The sequence below is a fragment of the Nothoprocta perdicaria genome, unplaced genomic scaffold (assembly GCF_003342845.1).
Source record: "Nothoprocta perdicaria isolate Ctin4 unplaced genomic scaffold, notPer1 scaffold_137, whole genome shotgun sequence".
NCBI lineage: Eukaryota > Metazoa > Chordata > Aves > Tinamiformes > Tinamidae > Nothoprocta > Nothoprocta perdicaria.
In genome coordinates this window covers 1,352,139-1,376,552 of record NW_020454505.1, presented here as the reverse complement: position 1 = coordinate 1,376,552, position 24,414 = coordinate 1,352,139, and the positions used below count along the sequence as shown (strand labels likewise).

Sequence of the window (24,414 nt, the reverse complement as noted above, 5' to 3'; positions counted from 1 at the left end):
TAAAAAAAAGCATAAATGCAGTTCTGTTAATCCAAAGTACCATGAAGTGCGGGTGGCTTTTAATTTTTTTTTCCTCCAGAAAGGTATGTAATTGAAGCAAAACGCATTGTTTCCATCCTTATTTTCTTTTTTTTCTTCCCTATTTTTCTTTTTTTTTTTTTTTCCTTGAGCCCATCCTGTCATGCTGAAAGCGTGAAAGTTATTTTCTGGTGGTGTGATTAGATTGGGGCTGAACTCTCCAGCTGGCAGGCCTGTCTCTGACTGGCGGCGGCCTGTCCCCAGTGCTTGTCATTTCCTGACATGCCTGACAGGATGGGGACAACAGCCCCAGACAGGTTCATTAGATGGTGTTTTCTACAGCTGGGCTAAAAATAATAAAAAATAAAATAAAAAATAAACAGAAAATAAAAAGGGCCATGCTTTGTCAAGGCCCAAGCTGCAGGGGCCCTTCTTGTTGGTTTAAACCTGGGCCTTGTTTTGACAAATTTTGATCCGTGCGGTTTTTAGGTTTTTTGACACATTTTTGTTGCCTTCCCCTTTGGCCTGCGCTCTTTGCACTCTGCCTTGTTGCTGCTTCAAAATCCTAACGCTGCCTCCCCAGGAGAGGCCGGCGCGCGCTCGCCCGGGGCCTGCGAGGAGCACCCGGCACCACAGGGAAACAGCAGGAATTGTTCCCATCCATGGTGAGCAGCCCAGTGGCACAAAAAACAACCTTGGCACTCTCCAGAAGGCAACTACAAGGAAGGTTAAGAGTTTTATGGTGCCAGGAACGCGCCATCTACATGAGAAAATATTACAATTACTCACAACTACACTGTTAAACACACTGTTAGTCAGGGCTGCCAGAAATTTAAGCTGTTTATTTAATTTTGGTTTTTGGAGGATGCCAGTGTGCTGGTGGTATTGTCAGGCTCTGGTTCGATATATCAAACATCTACAAGATCACAGTTTATACGACAGCTAAAACCAGTAGTAAAACAATGTGAAAGCACTAGGCATACTGAGTGCTGTGAAGTTAACTGCGTGGATTCAGTCCCTGGATTTCCTGTAGTTTTGTGTCAAACCTTGGCTTTGGATTTGTGCCATAAAGACAGAGTATTTGTACATCCTGACTGATCCAAGAATCTTTTATAATCTATTTTTGAGTAGAAAAAGCCAGTACTATCTCATTTTCACTGTGGTATTTAGAAAGTGCCTATTGACTTTTTTAATTCCCAGGCTGTAGCCCGTAGTGTGACTGCAAGGCTACCTGCTGCTTTTCGCAGGGCAAGTCCCTTGATTGCAGCTATTGCAGCTAGTTCAAAGACGCCAGCGCGTAAAACATCTCCTTATTTACCGCAGAAAGCAATAAACATCCTTGCTCCCTTTGCTGCTCTGCTCGGAGCTGCAGAGAGGCCGGAGCCTTTTTTGTTTCCTGCATTGAGCTGCTCGGAGGGTGAGCGCTGGGGCTGCAAACGCAGCCCTTCATTCACAGAAATCCGACCACTTACCTTTCCTTTGTATTCCCAGTTACTGCTGCTTTAGTTCGTGGTCTCTATGACAACTGTTTAAATTGGGATGGGCAACTGTCATCCCGAGTATTACTGAGAGGGAAGTGTTAGTGAGCACACAGTTCCATAGATAGAGCATTGCAATATAATCCAATTTTAATTGAGCTCCAGAGACTTTGATGTGCTGCCGAAGGTTGGGAGAGAGCTATTCCAGGGAGAAATTAAAGCAGCCCAGCAAGGCTTCACTACTCCAGACTGTCACCATTTTAAATAAGCATTAGCATCAGACTTAACCTTCCCCTATGAAACATTTCACTTTTTTTTTTTTTCTGCAATAAGTATAGAGGCAGAGGCACTTTCATCTTTTTTTTTTTTTTTTATATATATACATTTTTATATTTCCTTGATTAAGTTTGAAAAGCATGTACTGGCCCTGAGACACATCTCAGGCTGTCTCTTGGACCTTGTGTTGCTGTTCGTAGAAAGAGAAGCAGAGTGAGGATTAGCTTGCAATAGTCTAAAAGAATCTGGTGTTGGATTTTCTCTCCGAGACTGCTCTAAAAGAAGTCCCCTGTCCTTGTGCTAAACAGTTGAGGGGGGCGTTAGTCATGATCTTTGGATTTGTTTTGCCATGAAGTTCCCTTAATTGAAGGGAAGAAAAGAGTGTATTTTACAGTGGACCGACTAACAAGCAAAACTGTATTCTTTCTATATCTATATACCTAATATTTCTGTACATATGGTGGCAATGACCAAATTGCAATAATAATTAGCAATCTTGTCTCTATTTTAGTACAGTGAGGTTAGTAGACTGTAAACACTTTAGCAGTTGAGTTGGAATGTTTTACAAATGATTTTATTTAATAAAACTGTGTTATCCTTTTGTACAATTCTGCTTTGTCTCTAAAGCATGTGTATACATACAAAAAATTAATAAAACAAAAGAATTTCATCAGAATAAAGCAGAATTGAGGATCACTCTGTACTTTCCCGTACTTCAACATATATTGCAGCGCAGCCTTATGAGTTAGAGAGCAAAACAACATTTTAACTAAATTCCTTGAATTTGCTGCCTTTTTTTTTTCCTTTTGGTCTGACTTTCTTGTCTTTCCATTACAGAGGACAAGTCTGAGAGATGCTGATCTCACTTGCTATATGCTCACTACCCCTGAAAACAGTAAGAGTTGAGGTTCTCAGCTGTGCAGAAGAGATACCTCTTGCAAAACTGAATCTATCTGAGATATAATATCTTTTATTCCTTAGTAGTAATGTGATAGGTATCAAACGTGGACTTAATAGCAATAAATGGAATGAATCACAGTATAGGCAGTAATCTGTCCATACAAGTTAATAGGGTTTATTGTCTACAGAAGCAATTAGGCCAAATTCCCCACACAAAGAAAGGTCAGAATCTGAACTAGGAGGAGAATTAGCATAGTGGGGTTCTTTATGAAAAAAAAAAAAAAAAAGGAAAAAAAGGCAGACCTCCTTAATCTCTCGATAAGGCTTGAAGTAAAATTTATTTTAGTAATAATTTTCTTATTTGAGCAAATGTTAAGACTAAATCACTAGAGCCTGCATGAGGAAACTGCATTTGAGAACAGATTGAGTTTGGCACAGTTTTCCTAGCTGCATGGTAAAAGCCCCTAAAATCTGAATGTTTGCTGCCATAGAGCAGTTTACAGTGGACGGAAACAGGCGACCATTCACAAAAGTGTGTCTACATGCTGACAGATGTTGCCGTAATTTCATCCTGGGAACCTCGAGTTCACCACAGGAAAGACTGTGAGTATGCCCAAATTTATGGGACGCAGCTTTGCAATCCAGTTGGCTGCAGCTCTAAAGAGGAGGGAGCTGTTTGCTAAAGCTGCTAAATCACTTCCTCCCCCAGCAATAACACCCATTGAAAGACTGTATGTGTGCCCTGAAATCCATCTTTGCTGGAGAGCTGAAGACTATTACCACAGACTTCTTAGTTCTTCTCCTAGTTTCCATAAGAATTCTTCTGTAAGGATTAGACCCTCCAAAAAAAGCACGTATCTGTCATTTTGATCTTTACCTTGCTCAGATTAGACAAACTGATATACATGAAAGCACATGCAGAATATACTGAATATACATACAGAAATTGTTGTAGATATCTGGCTCCATTTATTGAAATAAAAATAAAAAAATAATTTATAGGGTTTCTATATGCAGTTTGCATTTGATGTAATGCATGTGTGTTTCTGCAGTTTTTATTTTCTGTGCTGATTTATTTTTCAGTGCTTACTGTATCTGATGCAGAAAGTGTGCCTTTAAGCAAGTAAAGAATATAGGTGTACTATTGAGTAATATTTAAGAGTGTATCTATAATAAAATGCAAAATAATTTAGTAATTATTTCTTTACAGTAGACAATTTGCAGGCTTTCCAAGTTAAAGCTCTCAGAAGACATATTACTGTGCGTTGCTAGCACAGACCTAGTAAAATGAGATAATGTCCCATATAGAATAATAAAAACATATTAGAATTTGGTTGCTATAGAGCCATGGATCAGCTTTTATCCAATGCTGCAATTCCTTGCCTTGCTCAATAAAAGAAACTCATCTCAAGCTCATCTTAAATAGGAAATTAAAGAATCACTTGGCGTGGCAATATATATTAGGAAGGTGAAGATATTTTGATATATACTCACCATGATTCACAGACAGTTGTTCTTTGGGGTATTTAGTAGCTGACATAAAGTAGAGGCTGCTGTAAATTACGTTGCTAAATTTAGTGACTGGTAGAAGAGGGACATGCCAGGTTTGGAGCCTGTGTCACAGCTCAGCACGTGCTGGCAGGAGAATTTTGAATTTCTTGAGGATCAAACCGTAATACAAAATGTTTAAGGCTGATGGGGTTGTTTTAGGTCTATATTAGCTGTCACTTTATAAATCAGTATATATTTTTCTCATAAAAATAAATTTTAATAATAGCTAAAATTTCAGAAGTAGAAATTACCCCAGCAAGTATTTCCAAATGTTGGGATTAATGAAACAACTTTTGTATATGAAGCTAAAAAAAACCAACAAAGTGTAACTGATTTATGATCAATCTTGTATTAGAAGAGATATTAGAAACAGAAACTTAAAAAAAAAAAAAGCAGAAAAAAAAAAAAGACTGCCTTCTAATTACTTTTATAGATCTTATGGCTTATGCACTGGATAAATCAAATGCAAAACTGTTAAAATCCAAGGCTCTCACACACGTCTTTTGTATGACATTGAGATTACATCTATAAAATAAGGGACGTAAACCTATCTTTCTACCTGTCATCTGATAGGAAATGGGTAACATTTTACCAAAAAAAAAAAAAAAAAGTGCTTTTATTAAGTCTGATTACAGTTGCTTCAATTGCACTGGATAAATCAAATGCAAAACTGTTAAAATCCAAGGCTCTCACACACGTCTTTTGTATGACATTGAGATTACATCTATAAAATAAGGGACGTAAACCTATCTTTCTACCTGTCATCTGATAGGAAATGGGTAACATTTTACCAAAAAAAAAAAAAAAAAGTGCTTTTATTAAGTCTGATTACAGTTGCTTCAATTATTATAACATTAAAGATTTGCGTCATGGTGCATTTGAGTGTTTAGACATTTCTCATTGCAGTGGACTTTGAATAAATGTATCAGTATGCAAGTTCTGCAACAGCAAAAAAAAGACCCCAAGGATTTTATGATGTCTTTATTCTCGGGGAAAAAAAAAAACACATGTCTGTGGATACCATACGTCCTTTATTCCTCAAGCTATTTTCTTTTTTTTATGCTTTCATTGAGTCCTAAAACTCAGGCTGGCACCGCGCAAGGGGAAAGCTAATAAACAGGGTGGAGGTAGCACGACAGGACACGATTTTAGAAGTCAGGAGAAGAACAGAGGGCTCTTCTGTCCCTTCCCAATATGTGAGTGGTGAGCACATTCGCTCTGCAACTGGAGGCTTGCTTCGCTTCCTTGCTCTCTTTGGGACATTTCATGTTGCTTTTCTATTCCCTTCTCTCAGTGTTACTTAAAAAGCAGAGCAGCAACAAGGAGAGGAAGAAGCTGAGATTCCAGCTGCCTCCGCTCCATGCCCGGTGCGTGGTGGTGAGCAGGCAGCTGCAGTGGTCCTGGGCCACACAGCAAGGAGCACTGGGCAAATGGGCTTCAGGTTGTCCAGTCAACCTGTCGCCATGTGGCCTGGCACCTTGGTGAGTGAGGTGTCCTTAGCAGTTTTTCTCCTCAGTGGAAAAAATTATTTTAACTTAAAACATAGAGCTACAGAAGAGCCTGGTTTATCTGGGCAATTCAGTTGTTATGGGGAAGACAAGGAAGTCATAAAGGAACATCACACAGTGAGTGAACACTGTTAAAACACATGAATATAGGACAATCATTCTACCCTTTGATGACTTCTACTACCCTTCTTCTCTTCTTCTCTGGAGGTCTTCAGAACTTGCCTGGATGCCGCCCTGTGCCACATGCTCTAGGTGTGCCTGCTTGAGCGGGAAGGTTGGACTGGATGATCTCTAGAGGTCCCTTCCAACCTTGAATATTCTGTGGTTCTGTGACTTTCTGTGTTCTGTGGTCCCACATGAATGGCTGAAGGTCTAGTCTCCCGCTACCATATCTCAACTTGTGCTCCCGTGCTCTCTCAGCATCTCCTCAGCTGGAATGTTGAAGTTTTCTAACATCCTTCTCCCACTGTTTCTAAGCGAGTCCTGGCATAGGCCAAGTCCAGGACAGCAAAGCAGGGAAATGACAGATGCCCTTGGGAAAATTAATGAGTGTTTAATTGTACATGTGCAGGAACTTGCCAGTAGCCACCTTGGAGAAACACACGGTGGTATCTTCACAGCTTGGTCTTGCAGTGCTCATCTGGACTGGTGGGTACCTACTGTTGGGGTAGTAGGCCCAGCCCAGTGGGGTGCCTGGACTGTTTGACCTACTGTGAGCTGCTCATTTGTGGCACAACATCGAGCTGGACCGGCAACGCTGGTGGGGAAGGGTGAAGTTTGGGCTCACATCCGTTCTTTGATAGAGATGGGAACTGAACCTGAGCACATATCCCAGCTGCCTGCCTTAAGCAGCAGAGAACTTCCTTTGGATTCCTGCTGGTTTTCGGATCTAGCCTCACAACTGTTTTCAAGCCTAAACTCTGACAAGTCCTATCCAAATCCATCAGTATTTCTAAGTAAGTTAAATAAAGTTGTGTTTTACTGGAAAGTAACTATTTAATGAATAAATGCCCAGCTTTAGTTTCAAGTTACAAGTATTAATAAACACTGCTTTCTCCCACGTCCTTTCTTTCCATTGCTGTAGTTTTCCTAAAGAAGTCTGGAATGATTCATTCGTAGAGCAAACTTTCTCTTCTTAATGCTGAAAAAAAGAAAAGCTTTTCTGTTTTTATTCTGATCATATCAGTTTTGTGTCTTGTTTTCTGGCTTGACCACTCAACTGAAAATGTAATTTGTACATTTCTACTTGAAAACAACTTGATTGTTTCGCTGGATGTGGTGCTGGAGCAGGTTTGCTCAGAGCAGTAAATACCGAGACCACCACTCGCTTGTTTGGATTCATCTTTAGGCACTAGATGTATGGTGAGAGCTGAAACTGCAGCGCTATTGAACAGCAGCAGCAGCTTTCTGTTGTTGCCAACATCAACACAAGATCTTCTTAAACCGTGTGAGTTAACAAGCACAATCTACTGCAATCCTACTACAAACTAGTACTAATTGAGCTCCTCTGCTCTGTATTTTGACCCAACAGTCTTTTTCCTCAACCTCTTTGTTTTGCATTGGACTGTTTCCCAGTATGGCTTTCTATGCCATGAGCTGAATGTATTCATCTTCTGCATGTGCTGTTGCCCCAGCCAGCACAATTGTCTTTATTCCTGCTTTTAGAGTACTTCAGTCAGCTGAAATGTCTGCTTAAAACAGTAATTGTTGGAACTTGATTTGGAAATAGGGCCTCACAAGGCCACGTCTCCCCTTTTGAGGGGTTGATGACTCTATCTGCTGAATCTTCGTGATGATAATTTTCCCAAGAATTTAAATCCATTACTAGCATGTCCAGGGTTGCCTAAATTGCCCAGAAAGGAAACAGTGCAAGTGCACACAGATATGTATCACCCATAAAATAAAATATAAAACAGAGGTTACCGAGGTAATGCTTTCCTTACCAATAACACTTATCTATGTATATTAAAATATGTATTGATATTTCACAATGGATTTAGAAATAGTGCATTTATAATACTTAAGAATTTGGGATTATTTTGACCAGGATGTTATCATTTAGTAACCCTCTTCTCTATCTAAAAGTTTCTCTTTTTAATTTCAATAAAACTTTCTACTGCTTCTTCTCAAGAAATTCCCATATCCTTTCCGTTACTTTCCTAGAACACAAAATCATAACATGCAAAACCACCTGACCAATGAAGAGAGGAAAGTGGCCTGAAAATGGGCCAACTTCACATAATTTTTCAGATCACTGAAAATGAATGTGGGAATAAGGCTGTCAGTTCCTGCCAGCTGAGTGGGCATTGTCTTAATGGGTATAAAAGCAGTACACTGACCATAGAAAGCACATTTATAAAAGGTTGGGGTGAGCAGAACCTCATGTTTCAAGAAAAGGGGCCTCTTGAAAGCTTAAAAAAACATTGGAAGTAGAAGTATAAGCTGACAGAATTTGGCAAGGAAGTAGAGCCCGAAACCACAAAAATAATATCTGCATTTTTTAGATCCCCAAAGAGAAGGAGAAAAATGAAGCAGGAGTGCCAATATTTATTAAAAAAAAAAAAAAAAAAGTTCTAAGAAAGATTTTAAAAACTGCTGTGGACTGAGAAATTATAATGGCACATACAACTGTGCTCATCCTACAGAACATGGTATATCAGCTATGTGGAGGACAACTTCTAAGGCTTAGAAATACAGAAGCATTTTATCCAGAAGCATGTTCAAAGTAGGGGAGAATGAGTGGTTGATATATAGAGAAATTGAGAAAGTATTCTGTGAATGAAGCAACTGGTAACAAGGGTCTCTGGTGAGATTTTAGAAGTGTGTGCTCTTATGTGACTGTAGGAATTGAGGCAAATGGAGGATGATCTCAAAGTGGATCAAGAAAACCAGAAAATAATAAGAAATCAAACAGAAAATAGTAAGAAATCAACGAGACATTATTCTAATAAGAAAAATTGTATTCATTTAATTGTACTTCCTATCTATTGACATTCTCTATATCCCTTCTCAGGGCAGGACAAGCGTTTTCAGCCTGTTTTGCAGATTTCCTAACAAATGTATTTGTTTTTGTTATACATCTACGTATCTTGACATGCCATCCTTCTTGTTACAGTATAGGCATATTTCTTCCTGATAAATCTAGAAGCTTGATCATATTCAGCACTTTGTAAAACATTTTGGAATTTTATGGTGTTTATTCAGCATGGTATTTCATAAACCCTAATAGTCTGGTTCCGTGCCATTAGAGTCTGTCATTTCAATCTGTGTTTCGAATACATTAAGCAATCACACAGACTGCCACGTATATGCAGGCAGCTCTGTGCTGCTGTATGGGTCTGCACAAGGTTTGCTTTGTGTGCGTGCAAGTCTCTCTTTTAACCTCCGAAGATCTGCCCTCGGAATTCCACGTTTTCCTTGAAGCAATTGGTGACACCAGTAAACACATTGAAAGAGGGAAATCCGAATCCGTAATGGCAAAGAGGAAAGAAAGAAGACGAAAATGAGAAATTGCCTTCTTTTGTTGTAAAAGCACTCGGGGTGGTGCTGGACTGTTCTATGGAAACCGAGCAGGGATTCCATAAAGTGTGAGGCAGGTGCACAGCATGTCTTGGCTCTGGGTGCTTCCCTGATGGAATAGGAATCCGCGCCAGGATTTGTTTTTCAGGAATATTCTGCTTTTTAATGGCAAGTACCTAGTTTTTAAGTATTGTTTCAGAACTGGAGGCATCCAGTGAAATCTGATCTAGGGAACAGATTGGATAATTTCCTTCAATTTTGTGGTTAGTAGAACGTTATGAAACAGTTAATATGAAATATGAAATTAAATACTGTCTTGTGACTGAAGAAGAGCACTGTTTGTTACTTCCATATTATTTCTAAGGAGAGTAGCTTTATTCACAATGCTGATATGTTTTTACTTTCCTTTCATCAGAATCCTTTTTTTTCCTACTTATCCTCATATGAAGGGATGAGGTGACCAAAAATTTGACTTTTAGTTTTTCATTATGTACTGTGTGCCTATTAGCTCACTTTCTGCAGGAAGCAGAAGATGCAGTTTCTACCAAAAGATAGGCAAAGAAGCCAAGCAGCAACATCTTGGGTGCCTGCGAGTATTAGGTTTTATTTATTTGTTTATATATGTTTGTTGCAGGGCAAGCGGCGAGGGAAATGTCAGGCTAACAAAGTTATTTTTCTTTCTGTTTACAACAAAATTTACTTTTAAAAACTACCTTCTAAACCTTTGGGAAAATTAAATGTTCATTTGACTGGGGTGGACTCAGTGGTAGGAGATTCAGTGGGCTTTTCTTCTCTCCTTGGCAACTGCATTCCCAGAAAAGTCGGTCATGAGCCTTGTGACCTGGAAGCCTAAAACACCAAGGCATGGGAAGAGAGAAAGCAGGGAGAAATGCTGGAAGACATACGCTATCAGGGAACGAGTGTATGGGTTCTTGCTAACTTACAGTAAGAGGCCATCATCTACAGTTTTAGGATGTACACATAGACAGTGGGTTCATACAGTATTTTGCTTTCCTTGCAAACCCAGTGGTAATCTAAAGTAAAACCCAAGTTCCCCCCAGCTCAGAAACCAAGAGAAGGAAACAAATGATTGCCCTTACCCTTTTGTAAAGATATGCAGGTGTAGGGGAACCGTGAATGAAGAGCATCACTGCTTTTCCTTTCTCCCGGGCTTTTTGCAATCACGTGTTTTCTGTTCATCTTGGAAAACTGAGATGAATAAATTAGGTGAAATTCTTTCTTCCTTCCTCCAGATAACGTCACTAATTCATCCTTCATTCCCTATTTCCTTTTCCTCTCCTTTTTTTTTTTTTAGAAAACAGCAAAACATGACTTTGTTCTTTTTTGATAACATTAGTGTGCGGACTGCAGTGTTACTTAAATGGTTTCTTCTTCCTGTCTTTCGTTTAAGACTGGTATAAATGATAAAGAATAATGAACGCTATTGCAGATAGTCTCTCTTCCACAAGTGGGTGATGATAGATGAAAAATGAAATATAGGCAAAAACCCTCTTCAAACAAGAGGACCACTATATATGGGGATGACAAGGGTCTACTTTTTATTGGACAGAAAAGCAATGCAACAAGTCTAGTTAAAAACAGAATGACAGAAAACATGCAGTGCATAGTCAGTGTATAAAGAAAATAGTTTTCCTCGTAGTAAGTATAGACTTAAAAATTGCCCATGTTAAGGAGGTAATGCTGAGTTTGGCAAAATTTGTAGCCCTAAAAACCTAATTTAAAATACTGCTAAAATAGAAAATAATGAGACTTGAAAATATAGTAGGGAGAGTGAAATACACTGTGGGGCAGATGGTGAATATACCAAGTTTTCAAATATATGTCTTCAAACCTTTGAATCAAATAAAATAAAGGTAGAGGGATTTATTGGTTTGGGCTGCCAAAATTCAGCAGAAACCCACCAGATTACATTTTACAATCTCTACATTTGAACAGCTTTAATTCAAATGAGTAAAGTGGTAAAATTTGCTGAAATTTTAAAGATTAAAGTTGAAGAAGCAGGAGTGATAATCTTGCAAGGATTTTTGCATCTCCAGAGTTAAAAAAAAAAAAGAAAATGAAATAAGTGCTACATGGCAAAGAGTTCCCAGCATTGTCAGGTTGCAAAGCATGCTCCGAGAGCCTTCCAGCAGACAGGCAGACAGACGTGATTTTGAGGTCTAAGCCAGAGCTCTTTTTTTTTTTTTTTCAATGCTCTAACTAAAATACCAGTGTCCGGGGTAAAGTCAATAGTAATTAGATTTGAGCAGTGAACAAAATTGTCTTTGCAAAAGGAAAACACGTCTTCAGAAGTAGAATTAGAGCATTTAAGGAACCTGTGTGGTCATTGATGAAGGAAGAAAATTCCGTCTCAGAAAGAAAGTCCATTTTTATTCACAATGTTGGAAGGCATGACCCTGAGGATCATTTTCAGAAGCTGGAGAAAATAGGCTATAGCAACACTTTGGAATGTGTCTGGGCAATGCAGCAAAAGAAGGAGCCAAAACTATTATACAGAAGTACAAGGTAACCGGGTCTCTTTTTGCTTCTTTTGTTTGACATTATTTCAAAAGGTCGAGAATAATGAAGGAATTTAGGGAATTGAAAAATTAAAAATAAAAAAAAAAAAGGTTACTTGACATGCTAGTGACTATAGGCATTTAATATTAGATATAAACAAAGATTGGCCAATGTTTCAAGTATCAATTGATACTTTTGTTCAGGAATCAGGTTACAAGCAAAATACCCTAACCAGAAATCCAGTTCAAAAACATAAACAATCAATTCCCACTGATAGTAGTAGATTAAATTCAGATGTATAGGCGTTAATGAATCACTTAAAAGGGCAATTTTAAAAAAATAAACATTGAGGACTAAGCAGCGATTCTTTACAATGCGCTAGAGGAGTGAATATTCTCCGCTGTAAGTTTAGCAACTGAGAATAGATAGGACTTGTACAGGCTCCTTTCCTTATTTTTCTTATAATACTTCCCTGATTTTGTGATTATTTCAATTCAAAAAAAAAATCAAAGAAAAGGATCAGAATATCCTTTTGAAATGCTCTCTCTGGGGCTATGAGATATTAAATAATGGCATAAAGGAATAAATATAAGCCTCAGTACTGAAGTGTTCCCACTATGGAGCTGTGAGGAATACTAATCAGGAATATCAGAAAGTATCTGGAATACTAACAGAACAGAAACCAACGCTTCTTATGTCATAATTTAGGTAATAATCCCATATTCCAGTTGTTAGTTAACAATTCATAATCAATACATAACATAACTAATAATTGAAAAATTGCTACTGTCAGCCAGTAATTGCATGTCATGATATCTACCTGAATAAAAAAGAAGAGATCTTGGTTACATCAAAAATGAAATGAAATTAAGAAGCTTTCCTATTTGGCCCGAGTAAGAAAGAAAGCTTTTGTCAGTACGTTTTGTCTTCGGTAGAGCTTTCCATCTTACGGAAACATGCTAAACTACTTTACTAATCTAAGTATCACCAATAGATGTTGTTCCATATTACCAAACCATGAGATTTGGAGATTTTTCATGCCCATATTCAAGTGACAACCATATTTTACTGCAATACATCTCAGCACTATTCCCTTAGTCCATCATCTGGCCAGTGGACCCGTTATTGCCTTTGAAATACTCATAATACTCATAATTGGGAGTTAATGAAAGAGTTTTAGAAACACAGGTCATTTTCAAAACTAGTAACTGCAGTTGATATTAAAAAAGAGGAATGTACTTAGTTCAAATTTGGGCAGGTTTGGTTGGTGTTTGTTTTTTACTTTATTAAAAGCAGCTTATTTGAGCTGTCTCTAGAATTCCATGCATAGTCATGAAGTCTCAGCTGTCAAGATATGTCTAGAACAAAAAGCTTTCAAGACTGTTTTTAAGAGACAAACTCATAAGACTTTCAAAATAAAAAGCACTGACTTTAAATAGAAACAACAGCAAAATGTTGGATGGAGCACACAGAATTTTTGGCTTTAAGACTAACCTGATAACATAATTTCAATACTTTTTGGTGGACAAAGTGGATTTGTCTTTTTTTTTTCTTTATGTAATGAAATGTACGCTGTGTGGCACCTGTAAGAAATGCGTAACAGCTAGGCCCTCATTCATATGATATGAGAAAGCAAAATGGAAAAAATGTATTTTAAATAATCACAAAAGAAAAAAAAAGTCTCTTTAATAGACTCAAACTCAGAATGAGAAAACTACTTTATATTGGCTCTTCTAACAACCGCAAGAAAGAGTCCTGCAGGAAATGTCAACATTTTCTACTTTCTCTAGTTTTATAGATGGCTAATAATGGGAAGTTTAACTCATTATTTGAAAATAGTGCATGATGTATGTTATGTAAGTCAACAAAAGCAGAGAATAGTGTATCATCTCGGACAGGAACATAATACAACAGAAATACTGAAATAATTGAGATTATTTTATGTTGACACAATAACTGTAGGACTAATAGACAATTAGGCAGAGTGTAATCGAGGACAGTAATTGAATTATAGCTTCCTTCCATTTGTCTGATTTTCTGACCTTTTTATTGTTTTAAGTTTATCTAGAGTGGTACCTTAAATCATTCATTTTTTAGTGGGAATGTACCTCCATGAAGTTACCATTGCTTTATCCTCTGGAAAATGCTTTGGAAAATGCAATGGGATGTGGGGAGTGGATGGACAACCATCCTGAGTCCTGCAGAAAGAAGGGCATAAGGGGTTCACCTGTAGGTAGGGATGAGCTGGGCAGAGGTGGGAGGTAGTCTTCCAACTGATGGAAATGATTGAGGAAGGATTATTCCACACTGCATGAGATATTGCTGGAATGTTCATGGATGAGATAGGTTAATAAAGATGGTGCCTAATTAAGTTTTGTGTGTTCTATCTTGTCTTTTTTTTTTTGTCTGTAATTTTTCTTGTCTGAAGAATTACTGTGGTGATATACTGTTCTAGCTATTTTTCTGTATTTATTAATGTAATATAGTGAGTTCTAATTGACGACCTTGTAAGCTGAATTATGAGTGTGAATAGCAACTTATATCATTTTGTTTGTACTCTATACAACATACCTGTGGAATTAAATCTGTTACCTAAAACTGACAGCTCTATGTCATGCATACAGTTGGAACAAAACGCAACTAAGCAGAAATGTGACTCTGTCCATTATTCTCTGCTGATTGTAGAGTTCGGGATTTTATTTGCAGAAAATGTGTTATCTTCACTCATGTGAAGCAGATATAAGTAGTATCAAGGACTATTTAGTGATTTTTCTCCAGTGGTTATACATTCTTGTATTTTGGGGAGCTTTACCTCCTATTTTAGTTTTTGCTTTTTAAGTGTTTCAGAGGTAAGGTAAACTAAACTTACTTAGCATTCGCTGACAGATAAAGCCTACTATGTTTTCATGCAGTATTCTCATTAGAAACAACTTCACTGTCACTTGTGTTTTATCTTTAAAGGTTCTTGCTTACACGGAAGGTCTCCATGGAAAATGGATGTTCAGTGAGATTCGGGCTGTGTTTTCAAGGCGTTATCTTCTCCAGAACACAGCTTTGGAAGTGTTTATGGCAAACAGAAGTAAGTCTTCATTTTTGTTTGCGTAAAAAATATGCTACTAGTTCTTTTGCATGGTATTTATTGATCTTTGAAACTGTGGGCTTCCTTCTCAAGATGTTTATGTTTCTCTGCAGTAATGCGTATGCTTGCATGTATTCATTGCATTTTGTATTCAAGTATTTTCTGGCAAGCCATTAGTATGGGATCTCCTTGCAGTAGTGAGGTAGATTCGGAAAGATAAGACATCGAAATTAGTAAAATCTTCAGATGTTTGATAGGAAATCTGCCTTTTTGTGTGTGATTTCACCCCCCTCCTCACATTTTCTGTGACTATTTAAGTGAAATATCTACTTGCTCAAAACAGTAAGTGCATGAATGAATGATTAAATATCTGGTAATTTTTAAATTGCTTAATTAATGAATGATTGAAAATTTCCACTTCTATTTTCCAATCTTTGTGCTACTTTTAATTAGTATAAATTGAGATTTGTGCTACTATAAATCAGTATAAAAATACCTAAAGAATGTACCTTACATCACTTATAACTGCATCTGTTTCAAACGATGCAAGGTTCTTATTCTGAACTGAAACTGTCTTGAAGGTTATTTAGAATATCTGCTTTAGGCTTTTATTTTAAGCACTACTTAAAGGCCCCATGTCAGGAACTGAAGGTTTCTAAATTGTCAGTGGAGAGAAACAGGTGTGAGGTGGCATATTATACTATTTGATGGCAAGAAGTAAATGTAAGTTCAGAGTGAATAATTCCCCGCTATCTAAGAGAGTAACTGCTCAGTGTATGTACATGCACATGTAGCCCATGAACTCAGGAATTGGCAATACTCACATTTGGTGAATGTTTCCTTGTGGAATTTGCTAGTATCAAGGAATTCTTTCCATAACTGAGGTTTTCTTACTCGCTGTTTCTCAGGTGGATATTCTACAGTCAGATTCTAGTATTTCATTCTGTGAGGCTCAACTGGGCACTCTTTGCTTCATTTCACTGCACGTTTTCATGAAATATCTTTGAAACTTTCCCATTCCTGCTTTACCCACTTCCTGCTGCGTTAGAGCATAAGGTTTCAGAGCATGCCAGGAAGTAAGTGGATGGTTGTCATGTAACGTGGACCATCTATCAGGAGCAACATGCAATTCGATTGAGAAAAAATAGAACACCAAAACCACCAAGGACATTTATTTTGACCAGTAGGATGAATTAAACTTTTTTTTTTTTTTTTCTTTCCTACAAATAAGGTCTCCAGGTAAATCTAGCAGAATTGGAACATGTAATGGCTTCAGCACTGAAGTTTATCACAGCTAGTACTTCAAAAGGTTTTCTACCAGATGCCACCAAATAAAGGCAAAATAAATCCAAATGATAATGCTTTGCCCATGTCCTGGGAAGGAAATTTCCTTTTGCAATTCTAAATTGAATTAAACTGAAAAGGACCAATTCAATAAACAGTGTGCATGGATACAGACAGTTTTCTGTACAAAAACATGCTGCTATATATCAGAATTAAGGTGCATCAGTAAACTTTTGCCCTGAGCAGCTCTGATATAAAGTTTTATTTCAACTGGAAAGAGAGAGAATGAATCAACTACTGCTCTTGTGTGTTTTAATCTACCAGTTAATACCAGACCAGATATTCAATCTACTGAACGGTTTTATGGCCTATAAGAGATTATATTTAATGATAAATCATATTCTTCTGAGATATACCTCATACACATCTTCTGTAAAATTGCAGAGTTATTGCCAAAATCAGTTCTGCAGATGGTTAGTAGTCCATATTTTCTCTGCTTCTTGTAGCTTCTGTTATGTTTAATTTTCCTGACCAAGCAACAGTGAAAAAAGTTGTCTACAGCTTACCACGTGTCGGAGTAGGAACCAGCTATGGATTGCCACAAGCCAGGTAATTTAATGAAAATATTTGTATATTGTGTGTTTATTATGTTATGTAAGTGTAAATTATATGTCAGTACTAAAATATAGTTCCTGTCATAAATATCTAGATTTTCTCTTATTCAATTTTTAATTGGAAAATGCTTTACTTAAAATATAGCCTGCTATTGTGGAACATAAAGTGTTTTAAATAAGTTTTTTTTTTTTAAACCCTTTACAGGGAAGAAGCACCTTCCAGTGAAGGACCAGAATAAAATATATAGCTTATGCCTTTATTTTCTGAGTTTTAGCCATGGACAAATGGTCATCCTTGCTGTGATCATTTTTAAACAGGATGTGGGAGTAAACTTGACTGGGATTTGTGTTTGCTAAATTAAAATGATTTTTTTTTGTAAATTTTCTCTTCCTCCATTTCCAAAACTAATATGGAAATGCACTTTTAAAAAGATCTATTGAGATTCACGTTTAGTGATTTTCATGCTCTACAGAAAAGTATAGTTTTTATTTATAATATATATAATGTATATAATATATAAGTACATATTCATACCTCATGAAAATTAATATCAAATCCTTTCATGGTCAGAACCAAGGCTGGGAATTTCAGATCCTTTGCTATAAAGGCATTTATGTTTCGGTGAAGGCTAACATGAGCATCATAAATACTTTACAGAGCTAGGGAATTTTTCTGCCTCCAAATGTTTCATTTATAAATGTCTGTCCAAAACAAAACCAGTTTTGGGGAGTGCATTACCAAAATTTTCTCAGATTTAAGATAGATTCCTCATCAAAATCGAAGAAAAATAACAACAGAGAGAACAGACAGCAGGAAATGCACAAAATATGGTGCCTTGGGTTCAGATGACTCTTTGGCTGGACTTGGCCAAAGGCCAGCGACCTAATCATCAGTGTGTTGCCTGGGATGTGTCTTTCTGTAAGTGGTTTTCTACAGACTCCAACTCCAAGTTCTCTTTGTTTTATCCCACTGCAGAATGTGGGAATATTCAGAAATGTCAAAGCATTTGTAGGATTGGAGAATGATTTCTTTCCCAGCTGAACATACTTCCCTGACATGAACTCAAGGGTCTCATGATGCCTAAGGCTTGATCTCCTCAATATGCTGAAATCCTCGGGCAAACTGCCAAGTTCCTCAAGTTTTCACTAAGATCAAGGGGAAGCTGAGGCATCTCTTTGGAAGGTGCATCTTGTTAACATTTGCACTGCTATTCTAATATTCAAAATAAAGCTAAATGGAGGGTAATATTTTTTTTTTCTAAAATAAAAATGGCCACATGTTCTAGAAAAAGCAAAATGCAAATCTATCAGTCAGAATGTGATTATTTTTACTTTTGAGGTTCATACCCTTTGTGCATTATTCAGTGAATAATTGTCAAAAAGAGTTTGTTAATAAATAAATATTTTAAAAAGTTCAGCTCCAGTATTTCTATACCTTTTTCAAAAGCTTAGTTTGAATTAAAAAAAAAAGAAAGGATTTTCTGTTTTTCTGCACACCAGGTTTGTAGAATCCAATGATTTCAGCTTTTAGTCTTTGCATATATATCTACCTCCTATTTGGCCTTCAGATTAAATCTGGTGTATGGTAGTGGAGTTCTCTTTCTTCCTCATTGTGCATAATCACTTTATGATTTATGCACAATAAAGATCCTGTAATCATAATTCTGCCTTTATTTCTGTTTATATACTCTCACTGTCTTCAGTCAGATTGTAGTGATCGATGGAAAAGCAGGCTCAGTAGCTGCTCCGTAGTGAACATTTTGTTACTGATATAATATAGTTTCCCCTTCCATTAATATGTTTGTGCTGGAATGTTAGCAGGAATTTTATAATTATGTCCAGTTATATCACGAATGTAAGGAGATACAATGCTGAGTACCCAAAAGGAGCTGCTATATTGAGTAAAATGCTACCATTTTTCAATAACCAGCTTTCCAGATTAAGCTGTACTTAAAGAATATTTTAACAAAAGCAGACCTTTATGGTTGTTTTGCTTAATTAGTAAATGAGTTTTATTTTAATAAGCAATTTCTCTGATGTCACTCTGATAAAATTTCACCTAAAGTTGATTACATTATCATAAAGAATTGCAGTTGAAGATGGAAACATTTTATGGAGCAAATGAATTGTAATGAGGTAGATGAACTCTTAAGTGCATTTCTGTTTTTATGGAGGAATCCTGTGTTTAACAAAGATGGAAGAAAACACTGGCAAAAATTAATATTCATAATCACTTAATAGTGCAGAGGATCAGAAGCAGGAGAGCTGGTTTCTCTCTCTTCTAAGACTGCTTCTGATCTGCTATTTTGAGCAAGTCTCCAGTTTGCCCCTTTTCTACCATTCTTGCCCTTTGCCTATTTAAGGCTTTGATTCAACAAAGTATTCAAGTATATACTCAATATTACATATTATTATAATGACTGCTTAGATTTATGAAATATATGGATGCCTAACTTCAGTCACATAGCAAAGTGCAAACACTTTGACATAGTTTAATAATCAAATTCATTTAACTCTGATACACTTATTTTTGTTGTCCTGAAACATATTGCTTTGATTGTAATGTCCTTATGTCCTTGTCGTATGATACTACTGGATGATATGTCGTATGATACTACTACTCCACTATTTGTGGAGTTTCATATTATTCTCATATAATTATAGAGTACTATTCTCATTTTTACACTGTGAGAAGATCCTGTTTTTAGGGTTTTAGCAACTCAGGTGTGATTTACTGATGCATTTCTATTGAAGTTAATGTCATGGTCTGGAAACTCTTTCAACTGTTTTAATACCAACCATGAACTGCCTGATCATTTTTTAAGTGTACGGAGATCCAAGAATTCGTAAAAGTTACAGTTACAGTATCATGCTCCACTGTCATCCATGTGCTAGACTATGCTGGAATTATGTGGGTCATTAACACATTAGATAAAACAGTGGCTCCAGTTATCAAAATGGAGAAGTGCAGCCAGTGAGGTGGCTCACTGAGGATTTGAAACCTGTATTTGAAACCTCTAACATGGTGAGTGAATTCTTCCCCCTGTTCCCTGTTGGCAGTTGATGCATTTCCACCGCTCTGCCCAGCTGGTTGTGGAGGTTGGTGCTGAGGAAGGCAGAGGGCTGGGAAAATGAAGACTTGATGTCATCAAGGCATAAAACCCTTTTTAGAGCTTTGATCCAAAGTGGATATTAGATGCTCTCATGAGAGAGCCTAGCCAAAACCAGTCACCTCCAAACCCTTTTTCCTGAACATGAACAGGGGCTGCACAGCACAAAACAACCTGTAGGTGCTCACATTTTTATGACCTACTTGGAGTTTCTTTGGATGAGATTGAATCATGGCTAAGTTAAGAGTGACCAGGAAAGGGAGCAGGCCATATTCCACATAGAGGATAGACAACATCCCTTCCCTCGACTCAATGTCATGATGTATTTAGTAAACATCCTTAAAGCATACAAAACTTGAGGAAATGGATTATCCCCTTGTACATCAGAGGATTTTCAGTGTTTTCCATATGGAGTAGGCATTTTGCAGTTCTCCAGAAGGGAAGGAAGTGCATTCACTTTGTACATCTTCATCCTCATGACGGCACATCGAAAGAGAGGCATGGTTTGATCAAAGGCAGGCAGATTTAGCAAAACACAAAACAGTGGGTCTTCCTGTGTTAACTGCAACAAGCAGGTGTGGAAGCAATTTATTGTGCATAATTTTCTCCAGTCTCTACTGAAATAACTGAAAAGCTTTCAAATACCTTGGATACAGAACAAATAAGGAACTCTTAAAAATATTTTGATTTGCTATAAAGTTCATGCCGATCAGGCGTTTGAGTACAGAGTCCAGCACTTGACAATTTATGGTGTTTTAAGACTTCCTAGGAAATTGTGGGCAAAGCTTAAAAACAGTTACTAAGTTGTACTGATGCGTAAATGTTTCATCACTGGAGAAGCAAGAAGTCTATGATGGAAATACTTTATAAATTTAACTATCCTTACAGAAGTAGTAACTTCTGCATTTGTTAGTTTGTATGTAGCTTGAGCCCTAGTTTACTGAGAATAACCTATCTTTGAGCACTCTACTGTAAAAGTAGTTGCTATTCCAGAAAATACTGAGTAAATTATGGTTATATATAAATAATTCTTCAGAGAAATTGCTCAGAAGACGTGTAATAGAAGCAACTTAAAAATATTAGCATTGCTTCTGGTGTTCTGGTGACGTCTTAAGTACCATTGGCATCGTAGAGTTAACTGAAGAATAGCAAGAGACAACTGGCAAGAACTTATCTTGCTGATTTGGATAAATATAGAGATATAGAGAAAAAAAAAAAAGAAAAAAGAAAGTGTACACATACTTTTATGGTCATCTTTTATGCCTATTTTATTATCCTAAATATGAGAGGCTATGACAGCCTACACACTGGTAATTCAGATACCACTGTGATAACTGTGTATTGCAATTAGATTTACTAGTATTCATTCTTTTACCTGGAAATAGGGTCTAATGCAAGTTTAGAAATATATACCTGTCTGTTTATAAATAGTTAATCAGCATTTTTGTAATTTCTGCTCAGACACTGTTATGTGTCCTTGTTTTGAGAAATTACTCAGGATTCACAGTCTAGAAATAGCACACTTTGTATATTTAATAAGCATCTGAAAGCTGAAATATGTAGTTACCCTTAAGACGCTAGATACAATATGTGTGTATATATGTATATTAAATCCATGACTATGATTAATTTGGAGGTCTACTCTTTTTGTTTTAATAGTTAAAAATATTTTCACTAATTGAATCACTTTGTTTCTGTATTTTTCTTGTATTTCTGTAAAAAAGTGCCAGAGGAGAAGAACTTCTTCCAAAAATATCTCCTTTCTTTTTTTTCAGCAAGGGCTATTTGCTATAGAAAAGAGTTGAGAGCAATGAAGCTCACAGCAAGCTCCGCTTTTTTCAGATTTTTTTCTTTAATGCCTTTAAATGAATTTTATTTTACAAACAAAAGGCTGTACATACTATAGGTGACCTAGAATTTTCAACATGGTATTTGGTTATTATGATATTTTCAAACTGGATATATAATCATTCTGTGCTTTCATCTTCCTTGGCACAGTGTTTGGTTCTTTTACCCTTACCCAAATATATGATTTGGACAAAAGCGTAGAAATTATCTACTCCTCTTCCAATTGCAAATGAAGTACAATTCAAACATTAATCCTGAGAGACAGGCAGATGGACATGTGAGCAGATGACTGAATAAACCTTCTTTCAAGAACCAGGCTATAAACAGAAATCTTGGAGCTTATTGGGAGATGGGAAGAGTTTATTGGTAGCTGACTGTGGAAAAGGTACATAAATCGTGAAGTAAATATCTTCAACTCATGTGCTGGAAATATATGACTCTTTAATCCATCTATCGTTCAGCTTAATGAACTTAGCTAAATATATCCTTTTGAAACAGAGAAATGGTACTCCTCTTTTATTTCTTTTGGACAGCCCAGGCACCAGGAGGTCTGCAGTTTCTTTCGCTTCCAGTCTTTTAATCAGATTCAAAATAAAATAAAACACAGAAAATACTATTCTAAACTATTGCAGTGATGTAGCATTGGTAAAATAAAATACAAATTTTAATTTCAGCCATTTCTCAAGTAAGGATAATAGTGTCTTCTTGACTTCATTAAATGAAATAAAAAAGCCTTTGAGAGAATCTGAAATTAATCACACTAATAACATTGCCCTACATCTTAACATTTAATGAGGCTCTTAAAATAGTCATTCTTTACATGTATTTCCTAGGAGAATCTCTCTGGCCACTCCCCGACAGCTTTATAAATCCTCCAACATGACTCAGCGATGGCAGAGACGGGAGATATCTAACTTTGAATACTTGATGTTCCTCAATACTATAGCAGGTAAGGCTTCTGACTCTTTAATCCTTCATAATATGTTTATGTTTGTCAAAGTCTTGAGTACCGTGACTTGATGGACTACGTTTATCCCTCCAGAATTCAGCTGCAGCTTTATGATAGATGCTGAAATATGCACATTAAATTTTATCAGAAAATGCACAACCTATCCCCGAGACTTTCGATTCATGTGTTGGGGAGGTTGTTCCTTGCTCTCCTTCTGCCATTTCCTCTGCTGACAGCTTTGTCTGAAGCTTTATTAGAGTCAACAAACCATTGCCAGAGAGTGTCTGGAAATAATAATGGGAAAATGTAATTTCGCTACTTCATCATTCTCAGCAACAGCAACTAGACAGCAGAATAACAACCGTATTCTGCCTAGTACAGATGTCACCTGGATTGTGGTATGATTCGATTACAGCATCTTTTCTCGTTTAGTTCTTTGAACTGAAATATAATATCAGATTAGGTATTTAAAATGAGAAATAACTGCCACAAATCCATTCTTTATTGGCAAAAGGAGAATTTTTCTGGCAATTGTCATTAATTAAACATTAACAATGGCATTTTTGTTTTCTCCTTTCCCTTCACTGCAGAGGTATTAGCCTCTGCAGACATTTTAAAGGTAAAAAGCAGCAGTTTTCTATACAGTATACAAAGATTTCTCAGAGTTGTCTTGTATTACATCTCCTGCCTTTAGCACACATGCTGCCCATGAAAAAAGAAAGAGCCCAGAAAAAAAGAGAGTTTCTCAGACATCTTGCACCACTCAGTTTTTACTTTAATGCTCAAATTAAATTCCACTTTGTACTCCAGTGTTGCAACTCATATCTGTACCTTGTCCTGACTTTTACACTTGAGATTATCCTGAAGCCAGATGTAAGGCAAATGTATGTGCAAAATCCAAAGGTAGAACCCAAATATTCTGTTACTGTAACTGGTGTGGACACAATCGCTGCACTCTTCCCAATAGGGCAGACCCAATTTCGGTATCTGTCAAATCCATCTTTCTTTGAACCTCTCAGCTTTTGCCGTAGTGCTTATGTGGTAGTCATCTTCCACCTATCCGATCCCACAGACCTTATTAAATGTGTCATCAAATTATCCCTGGGTGATCCAGAAGTGCGACCACTGGGCAGTTGGGCACCTGAGAGCGTGTTTACCCTGTGTGGGGGAGCATGGAGCAGGGTCCCGTAGGCTACCAGAGACCTGTGCTGGAAAGCCCATATGGTGCAGACCCATGCAGGCCCAGCAGCTTGGTTCCCGAGCATTAGAGCCACAGACACGCATAGCCCTGCCAAAGGAATGAGTCCTGCTGAGAGTTTATGAGCTCTGGCTCAGTGCCACGAGAAAGCTGCCATCCTGCTGCTGGGCACGGGCCTGCTCCGTACTCTCCGTGTCCCTCCTACATCGCTCTGCAGCTCTGGTTCTGCCAAAATGCAGGGAAAGCCTTGCAGGCTCCCTGAAGACCGAGCTGAAGCTTGGAGAGCTTCCTGGAAAGCTGGGAAGCGAGGCCTGTTCCCCTGCGTCCCTTTGCAGTACATTAGCCATGAGACTGTCCTTCCCCCTTAATTTCCTTTTTATGTATTCCTCGCCTCTGAAAGCACTGAACTCTTTAAATGAAAGTAGGCAAGAGCTGAGCCAATTTTTTTATAAATTACCAATCATTTTTAATCAGCTCATTTATTTTTAGGTACATACCAGTGTATCCAAATGTGGAAGATATCATTATGTGTGAAGTCAATTAAGAATTGCAGTGGTGCTAG

At 37.3% G+C, this 24,414-nt stretch overlaps 1 protein-coding gene across 5 annotated transcripts in view; it reads left to right on the top strand.

The window, feature by feature from the left end:
* NBEA (neurobeachin) overlaps positions 1–24,414 on the top strand; it is a 462,643-nt gene that overhangs the window by 349,460 nt on the left and 88,769 nt on the right. For all 5 annotated transcript variants that reach the window (XM_026033944.1, XM_026033943.1, XM_026033942.1 and 2 more), the window contains exons 42-44: positions 14,732–14,849; positions 16,640–16,742; positions 22,539–22,654. In XM_026033944.1, the coding sequence (XP_025889729.1) occupies positions 14,732–14,849; positions 16,640–16,742; positions 22,539–22,654 (337 nt within the window). The remainder of the gene's footprint in view (positions 1–14,731; positions 14,850–16,639; positions 16,743–22,538; positions 22,655–24,414) is intronic.